Below are 10,574 nucleotides of genomic sequence, written 5' to 3'. Positions count from 1 at the left end.
TGTATAGATACAAATCTATAGTTGCTATGTTTGATCATAATCAACATCTTAGGAAATAATCACAAGTAAACGTAATATACAGACTCTTTTAATTGATTAACCGCAAGCTTCTCTAGCTAATAATACATTATGTTATGGCTTAATTAAGAATAAAAACTTAAAAAGCTCTACCAAAAATATTGTAATAACAATGAATATCTCTCTATAAACTAGTGTAAAGAAGAGTGTTCCTGATTACTTCAAAAAAAGAAGATATTGACAAATATAACAATTCTGTCACTGTAACAGTAATGAATGCAAGGATATTTCTTTTCCAGAAATATTCAACATTTTTTTTTTTTTTTTTTTACTTTATTTTACTGACACGTTATCTAGATATTGTATAAACAAAATGAATAATCTCAATTCTTCCTTTATCCAATTTTACATTTAAAGTTAATATTTTGCCTCATCAAAAAAAAAAAAAAAGTTGAAATGGACTACCTAATAAATCTCTTGTTCTGAGTAGTATATTTCCAAATACTTGTCAATGCCTACAAACCTGAAGGCTAAAAGAGGTTAAGGATAATATTTTAAAAGCCGTAAATTATACAGGGAAGACAGTAGTAATACGAACATTATTGCTATGGATGGTTATTATTATTTTAAGGAAAAAATAGGGATCATCAAAACTAATTATTCTAACTGATATATTCATTACAAAAAGAGATATTTATACCGTTCCTGAGATAAAATGCAGCAACAATAGAGATTTGAAAAAAAATTTTTTTTCTTTGTTATAAAAATACATTTCCTCCTTTATATTTGGTATATAGTAACATGTTATCTATCATTCCTCTTATCTCTCTTTTAGTCTTTATAAAATTTCTTTAAAGCCATTGTAATCATTGAAATAGAATGATTCATTTTAATGTACTTTAAATAAAATAAATAATAATAATTATATTACAGCAAATCTAAAGTTTCTTGATCATGATATGATCTGTATCTTCTTGTGAACCTAATTTGAATGTATGGCTTCCCACTTTAGAAAAACCTCGACGTGTATAAAAGCTAATAACTGAAGGATTATGCTCCCAAACACCTAACCGCACCACATTATTTGTTTGCTTAATTGACGGGCTTTTTCAAGACTTGACGTCATGAATTGACTTATAATATCATGTTCCTTGATTAAACAAGCGGATCAAGGAATTCTATCTAGATTCCCCTGAAAAACTCTCTTGATCCACTCCATCAAACAATATTAAAATTTCTAACACTTCATTATCTATAACACTTTTCTGATTCACATCTTATTTCAGGCCTCATTAACAATTTTTATAAATACCCTATCCATTTAAATTCATAAATAAGGTGATTGACTTTAGAACCATTGTTCACTCTCGTTGACTTTCTTTTGTCTTTATATTATTTTTATTTTATAATATTTTTTATTTAATACGTTACAAGTAATATCACAGTTTTATCTATGATTTTAACCGCTAGGTATTCATATAAGAATATCTAAGATCAGATAGTATTAGAAAAGTATTAGTTACGACAGAATGATCCTATTTAGTACCAACTTTCTTAAGTTCATGTAACATGAAAAAGTATAATACATAAATAAGTTGAAGTCGATTTCCTTTATATTATTTGTCCAGGTACTTTAAATCTGGAGTTTAATAAAGAAAGAGTAAGTGACTCTGACTACACCTATTTATTTCGACGGTCGTTGAATTCTTATTAAAAAAAAATTGTTTGATGATATAAGATTATAGCATATGCATGCATAAAAGGGAAATATTTTTTTTTGTTTTTTTTTTGAATACCACAACTCGGCAACTACACCTAAAAGCTTGGGTTTATAAAGAAAAAAATTGAGGTAAATAAAACAACTTGATCGGAAAGGGCAGCGCCTTTCTGTTGGCCAAGCGGCGATCATGGAGAGATGAACTTTGTTAGCTGTAGATGGGAGTGATTAAATAATAAAATCGGGGTTAGTTCTGAGCTTTGATGATAACATGCTACCTTCCAGGATCCAATGTTCAACACCAGGCCTTCAATGGAGGTCGATAAAAAGATGTTGTTAAATCGCGGGGTAATTTCCTACCATGCAAGAGAGGAAAGCCCGCAGCATTGAGAGAATTCCTGGGAGTAACACGGCTGTAGTAGAAGTAAACAAGAACAGAATCTAATCCACCTCTACACTATAAAGGACTTCCTCTTCAATAATTTTTTTTTTCTCATATAAAATAAAAAAAAATGAAAAGAAAGGAGGATGGGCTCTAAAGTTAATACGTATTGTGTAGTACAATTGCTATAAAAAGTTACACGTTATTTATTTAGAACCACTATCATACTTGTTGCGGTTACAGAATACTTGTAAATTATAATATGTAACAGTAAGGAAATTAGTTTGGTTATACACAAAGACTTGAAATAGAAGAAAGAATACGTAAAGAATTGACAAACGAAGAAGATATTATTAAATTTAACAACAACGTACATGAAAAAACATAAAAGAATAAGTTATCATAAAAAAAAAAACCCCTGTATGGCAAAAATAAGCACACAACTTTTTATAGAACACAGTTTTGGGATAAAGAAAAAAAAAATATTAGTTCAGAGGCAATCGACTCATCAATGATAGACGAAAATAATAATAATAATAATAATAATAATAATAACATAATATAATATAAATAGTAAATTTTTATTGATGGTGGAACAAAAAAAAAACCAGTATGAAACTGATGGCAGACTTGTTATAGCTGATACATCAAATAAGCTATTCAACATTAAAAATAACTACTTTAATGATAAGGAAGGATATCAAGGATATTGACTTTGTGGCCAAAACTGATAAAAATGATAAAAGATCTATGAATCCTTTTAACATTGGTAGTTGGGTAAGAAATGTAGAGAGCTATAAAAGCTTTAAAAGTTGTGACAATGACCAAACAGGTAAATTTGGTATTTCCTTAGTGAATTCTACAAGACAAATAACCTATGGATTGAGGCTATATATTGTTAAAATGAGAGTTATGGGCATATTTTAAGTCATAAAAAAAAAGGCGATTTTGATTTTTGATGTTTTCAGAACGAATTCTAACGTTAAAGCAAATATCATTCATTTCTGATTAATATACACATAAGTCTCTAAAAATTAAAATTGGGTATCTCTAATATGACGGATGCTGAAGCTTTTGATAAGTTCTTAATTGCTAGTCTCTAATCAAACAAAGCTAAAATCCGTATAAAGGATGCAATTGATATGGATAATCCTATATTGAGTGAAGTCATTAAAGTCGTTTATCACACATATGGGGATAATTGACAAAAATTATAACAGTAGTGTGAGTTCAAATAATGTGCGTGGTAAATGTGATGGTATGGCTTAAAGAAGAGCAAAGAGAAAGAAGAAAAGAAAGAAAACAAAAGGAGGTATAGTTTGAGACTGTTTATTCAATGTAAAAAGAATGATATAAAGACTATTTCGTGTCTAAACAACTACTTGTGTTTATGCTAATGAATCCTGAAATCAAAGAAATAAAAATAACTATAAAAAAGACAAGTCATGAAGCAGTGTTAGTATTCAAATATACATTGTGCTGATTCAAGAGACTGATTTATGGATTATCTATTTGGTGCTGTAATAATCTGATTTAAGATTTAAATCGTTTGATCTGAGTATATAGGTTCCTGATGTCTATTTTAGTGAATCAAAGACGACCTGAATCCTTTGTCAGGGCTATAAAAATAAATATGTAGAAATGATACGATGTCTTATAATTGATACATCTAGACAATTGGATGTCAATAAGTTTTATATTATTTACAAGATGTTATATACAGAGTTTTATTTCAAATTCCAGGCTTATAGTTTATCCTTTATTATGTAATTCATTTACTATAATATTACTTATGCTTATATCCAGAGCTTGTTCTATAACAGGTGAATGTTTTTGAGTCGGTGGCTGCTCTTGGGTAGGCGGCTGCTCCTCCGGCGCTGATTGTACTGGTTTACAGTAGCAAAAAGAAGAGTCACCCAAGATGTTTTGTAGTCCCTTAAAGCACTATGAATATGACAAAAAGTGAGATTGTATTTACTTATCCTTCATATGAATCATACGTTACATAACTAACAGGCTTGCCATTACAAATGGCAGTTCGTACAGTAATTGTTTCAAGAGTGCGACAGATTGGGCTTTTTTTTTTGAACAGCATATATATATATATATATATAAAAGATTACAGCTTGTGCCTCATTTTCGAAGTGTACATAACAGAAGTTTTTACCAAAGGGTTTTACGACATGAAGGGGTGGGTTTTTTGTACACTTTCGTAAAATGTAAAAAAATGTTATTTTTTTCCAATACTGATATAGATGGGCCCATTAACACTGCAATCATCTGAGTATATTTTTTACAAGATATAACACAGGATTTGTATATATCTTGTATTATATCATGTACTACAAGAATTAGACATCTCATGTATGTGCAAGATATATGTACAAGATATGTATAAATCCTGCCTCAAAATCATACAAGATATAATCAAGATATAAACAAATCTTGCACTTTTTCTACAGGATATATACAAGTTTTGAACATTTCTTGTACTTTTTTCTACAAGATACACATAGGGTTTATATATTTCATGTACTGTTTTTTACAAGTTTTGATTAAATCCTGTACTTTATGATTGCTTTTCATTTGCTAATATTTTACATACCATGTTGTTTATCATTGGCTTTATGCTTCATGACTCATCAAAACATAGTTATACATTATTGGGTTATATAGATGGTATTTTATTCCCTTTTAGGCTTTGTTTATATTAAATAGGCTTCTTTATTGCCTTTCTTTATTGGACATTATTAAATACATTGTTTACAAAAAATGTGGCTTCTTATTTACTTTTTTTTTATTTATTTATACATATAAAATAATTATAATAATAATAAAATAATATAATATAATAAAATAAAGTAATATAATAATAAAAGAGTATGCTATAAGCATTACATGTAAAAAATCACACTTACCTTGAATACATATTCTATTGATAACATGGCCATTGATTAAAGAATCCTTTGGGGCTTTGGGGAAAAAAAAGAAAAAGAACACAGAGATTGCAAGGATTATCATACAGAACAGAAACAAAAAGTAGTAGCAAGTGAAGTGATCAACAGAAAAGGGTTCCATCTACAAAAGAAGTATACACTATCGATAGAATAAATAATTAATAAAAGCTAGCATATGATAAAGTATAGCAATAACAATAATATCCTTTAGTAAAAATATCTTTGATACTAAGTAGTATGTCAGAAAAAAAATCGTTATCATCAGCAGTGTTGTATATATTAATGTCCGTATGTTATTTAATAAACTAATGTTACAAGTGTAAAAAAAAAAATAAAAAAAATAAAATAAGAATTGTTAATTACATGTGTTAATTCATTTACCGACGTCATCTTCCTTAGACAATAGAGATGTCATTACTCTTGTAATTGTAGTAATTACCTCTTGAAAGTATATAGTAAAGTCTTTAAGGTTTTTTCGAGCTGATTGCAGAACATTTGCATTTGTCAATGTCGGTAATGTTGGTCATCGTTAAATAAAAAATAAAAAAAAGGAATTTAATTGAAATGGACACAACTACATTAATTGTGTAATTGCTAAATCTTGTTTTTATTTTTTTCTAAATTTACTAATTGTTAACAGATGTATAGAATCATTAGTAATGGAATTGCTTTAATTAGTTTTTTTCTTTTCTTTATTTCAAAACTAAAATAAATTAATAAATCAACACATTACATGATCTAATTGAAATGCAAAATAAATTAAATTGAATGCAATTTAATAAAACTTCTTTTACATATATATAATAAAAAGTCTTTATTTCATTTTATTATATTACGTGTACTTTTTTTTTGGTAAACATATGAGTGAGAAAAAAAAATAATAAGTATGATTTGAAACAATTGCTATGTATTTTACATTATTGAAATGTAATTTACATTTTATAAGCCTATAATTAAAGTTACGCATATAAAATTTGTGGGGAATAAAAAAAAAGGTTAAAGTACTTTTCAGAATCAGCAATTTTCATTTTATGTAATTTTATTGGTGGAAATGGCGCATAAATGAAATTCCTTGTCTACAGCCAAAATAGCTGTAATATTAAAAATTAAATAAAATGATAAAAAATGGCAGTAGAAATGCACTTTTTTTTGGATATATGAATACTATTGTAGCCTCTAAGATATAATATAACTTCTATTTTAACATTTATTAGTAAAAAGTGACCCAAAAAAAATAACATTTAGAAATCACCGCTAAAATTTGACTATATCCTATACAAGATATACTTATTGCTTGCAGTGTATAATGATTATAAGTATTCAAGCGAAGCAGAAGTATCCATACACACTTATACTAAGCTTTGATATGTGACCAATACATTTTATGATAAATATTAAATTCAAACTAGACTATTTATTAAATAATGTGTAAACACTATTTGATATAAACAATAATAGTCATTCTTCATTTACTCTCTATTTTCCTCAAATAAGTTAGAAAAAAAAATCATAATGACAAAATTATATACTTTCATAAACCTATTTAGTTTAAGCTGATAGTATAGCTTTACTTATTATCTTATGTATAAAGTCATTTCCTTCCCAAATATGAGCATTAAAGAAAAGAAGAAATGAGTTCACTTATGATGACTTCCATTTGTGCAACAAATATTATTGAAAGAGTTACTCTGTCTTTCATTTTTCAAGGCCCATTCCATAACAAATCAAGTATTTTAGATAATGACTTTGCTTTTTCGTGGGTAAACAGGGAAATACTTCTTTTTCTTTTTGTTATATTTAAATAATAGCCATGTAGTAAAATATAAAATAATAAGGAAAAAAAAATAAAGGGATACTTTGCATATCCACATTAGCGAGCATTTCTGAGAAAACATTATCCATTTCTTTGAGAAAAAAAAAAAAAAAAAAAAAAAAAAAAAAAAAAAAAAAAACTATGTCTATTATTTTAGCCATTTCATATACATAAATGAACCCGGACATTTAATTAGTTTCCGTTCTGCTTTGACTTTAATGGAAAATATCGGTTATTATCAGCTATAATTGAATTACTAATTCATTTAAATTGCTCTTTTTTTTTATTCGATTCTTCTTCTTTCTTTATTCATTGTATAATGCTTTAATTCAAAAAAAAAAATTTGTATTTATTAAACTAAACTTGTAAACATACATTAATAATAATAACTACTATTGTTTTTCCTTTACTTCTCACAGGCAAACTTCATGTGAATATGATAAAATAAGCATGTGATACTATGTCTGTATTTAGTGATTTGACTCAGTGGAGTAACAGTCACTTATCATAAAAAAAACAAGCATAAATTCATTAAATCATTTATTATTTTCTCTTTCTTTTTCTTTAACTAAAAGACCCACATCCACATATAAAACAGTTAAATATCTAACATGTCTTCTCGAATTGCAAATCTTATTAAGTCAAATGTTCCCGGTGTTGCTATTTTAGCACCTGTCACTACAACTGAAGCGGAGATACTTTCTCCTCAAGCTTTACAGTTCATTGCAATTCTTCAACGAACCTTCAATCCTACTCGTAAAGCTTTATTGCAAAAGCGAGTTCTTCGACAACAAGCTCTTGATCGAGGTGTTCTTCCCGATTTTTTACCAGAAACAGCTTACATTCGTAATGATCCTAACTGGCGTGCTGCTCCTCCTGCTCCCGGTCTTCAAGATCGTCGTGTAGAAATTACTGGTCCCGTTGATCGTAAGATGGTTATTAATGCATTGAATTCTGGTGCAAAAACTTTTATGGCCGACTTTGAAGGTATATTTAAATAAACTAAACTAAAATAAAATAAAACAAAAAAAACGGTGTATTTATTGATATTCTTATTTAGATTCTACTTCTCCTACTTGGGAAAATATTATTAGTGGCCAAGTTAATATGCGTGATGCTGTTAATGAATCGATTGAATTCACTAATGCTAATGGTAAGAAATATGCTCTTCGTAAGGATGGTCAAATTGCAACACTTCTTGTTAGGTAAGCATTTTTTCCTTTTTTGAGTGATAATATTTATATGTATACAAGTGCGGAGATCATTACTTTTTATGTGATTTTTTTTTTATTGGAACAAGTTCCTTTTTTTTTATTGTTCAATTATGATTGGCTGATGGGTTTTTTTTTGGCTTTTTCTAGACCTAGAGGTTGGCACATGGTTGAAAAACATGTTCTTGTCGATGGTGAACCTATGTCAGCTTCTATCTTTGATTTTGCCCTTTACTTTTTCCATAACGCAAAAGAACTTATTAAGCGTGGTAAAGGCCCTTATTTCTATTTACCCAAGATGGAGTCTCATTTGGAAGCCAGGTAAAGTTAAAATAATTAAAATTTTTTAGATATTTTTATTCAAAAAAAAAAAAAAAAAAAAAAAAAAAAAATGCACATAGACTTTGGAATGATATTTTCAATACCGCTCAGGATATGCTTAATATTCCTCGAGGTACTATTCGTGGTACAGTCTTAATTGAAACTCTTCTTGCTGCTTATGAAATGGATGAGATTATTTATGAACTCCGTGATCACTCTGCTGGTTTGAATTGCGGTCGTTGGGATTACATCTTCTCCTTTATCAAGAAGCTTCGCAATCATTCCCAATTTATTTTACCTCAACGATCCTCTGTAACAATGACCGTCCCTTTCATGGATGCCTATGTTCGCTTACTAATTCAAACTTGCCATAAACGTGGTGTACATGCTATGGGTGGTATGGCTGCTCAAATCCCTATTAAAAATAATCCTCAGGCAAATGAAGTGGCTATGACGAAGGTTCGTAATGATAAGCTTCGTGAAGTCACAGCAGGCCATGATGGCACTTGGGTAGCACATCCAGATCTTGTTAAAATTGCTCTCGAAATCTTTGATAAACATATGCCACAACCTAATCAAATTCATGTTCGTCGTGATGATGTAAAGGTGACAGCTACAGATTTGTTGGATATTAACTTTAAGGGAACAATTACAGAGGAATCTGTGCGTGAAAATATTGAAATTGCTTTAGCTTATATGGAAGCCTGGTTAAGAGGTGTTGGTTGTGTTCCTATCTTTAATTTAATGGAAGATTTGGCTACTTACGAAATTTCTCGATCGCAACTCTATCAATGGGCCCATCATAAAGTGCAGACCGATAAAGGAAAGGTGGTTGATGGTGAATATATTTCCAAAATTTTAGATGAGGAAATTCACAAAATTCAAAAGAAGCTCGGTGATAAATATGAGAATTCCAAATATGAAGCTGCTAAGAAGGCCCTCGCTACTAACGTTACAGGCAAACATTATGATGACTTCCTTCCTGATTTACTTTATGATGATATTGTTTCTATTAGTTCTAATGCTAAATTATAAAAAAAAAAATACCAATATATACATTTATATGCGTATATTGAATTTTGATCAAGATTTATAAAAAAAAAAATATATATTTATATACATGTATATTTTTATAACCCTACTGATTTACAAATTTAACAATTTTTCGTCTCAAGAATACTTTGTGCCATTTATATATTTCATACTTTTCGAAATTCTCAATTTAAAAATAATTGAAGATTATGTATTATAAAATCTTGGTAAATTAACCTATTTGGACACACTCTGAAAAGTCGTTAAACTATAGAAAAATAATTCGATACTAAGGGTCGCTAAATAAAGTCAAAAAGGATATACGGGGTGGTTATATAGAGAGAAAATAAGGATAGAATATGACACTTTTTTTTTAAAAAAAAAAAAATATCGCAGTCGCTAGTTGTGGTATTATTCATTTTATTTTTTTCATTAAGGAGATAAAAGAGAGAAATGAAAAAACCCAGGATAAGAGAATATTAAATTGGAATAGATTATACACGAATTTACTTTTTGTCTTGATTAGATATCAGTTATGTATTTACATACAATGGGGCTTGAGAAAACCGAAATGTTATGAAGAGTTATATTTTAAAAGAAAATTAACTTTTTTTATAAATTATATGTGTGTTATTCTTACTAACACTCCTCCTTTTCTTTATGAAGTTTATAAAAAAAATAAGATTTTAGACTTTAACAGTAATAACGAAGGGTCGCAATTAGAGAAATTATTAAATACGGATATTATAATTAAATACGATATTACCTTATTGAGGTAAATAGAATTGTTGCTATTTAATACATTTCATTATTGAAATAAAAACTTATAGTTAACCAGTCTAGAAAGAACTTCAAGTGCTGTATAAAACGTTATGTAATGATTGATGTGTCACATCATAAGCTGATGCTTTTGGACATAGCTTCAAATTTATCTAGCTGTACATACACGAAATTTAAGGTACTGATTGTGTTTTTTTTTATTAAAGATTAAATCTATCCATATATAAATTTAATGAGCTGTTGCCCATCATGAATGCAACAACAATTAAGGGAATACGTTGTTAACATAGGCAAATCAGTCGCCAAATTTATAAAAGTATGATAAATACTAGCTCATCAATTA

At 28.4% G+C, this 10,574-nt stretch overlaps 1 protein-coding gene across 1 annotated transcript; it reads left to right on the top strand.

The window, feature by feature from the left end:
• The first annotated feature begins 7,205 nt into the window (after nucleotides 1-7,205).
• On the top strand, nucleotides 7,206-9,513 carry BX663DRAFT_467290 (malate synthase A). The gene is made up of 4 exons (XM_051524075.1): nucleotides 7,206-7,874; nucleotides 7,948-8,092; nucleotides 8,249-8,419; nucleotides 8,500-9,513. The coding sequence occupies exons 1-4, from the start codon at nucleotides 7,499-7,501 to the stop codon at nucleotides 9,452-9,454; spliced, it is 1,647 nt and encodes a 548-aa protein (XP_051385933.1). The 5' UTR covers nucleotides 7,206-7,498; the 3' UTR covers nucleotides 9,455-9,513.
• Nucleotides 9,514-10,574: the final 1,061 nt, after the last annotated feature.

The sequence above is a fragment of the Cokeromyces recurvatus genome (genome assembly GCF_025118155.1).
Source record: "Cokeromyces recurvatus strain NRRL 2243 chromosome Unknown BX663scaffold_4, whole genome shotgun sequence".
Lineage (NCBI taxonomy): Eukaryota > Fungi > Mucoromycota > Mucoromycetes > Mucorales > Mucoraceae > Cokeromyces > Cokeromyces recurvatus.
Note: the sequence above shows the minus strand (reverse complement) of the source record. Positions and strands in the feature narration are given on the sequence as shown.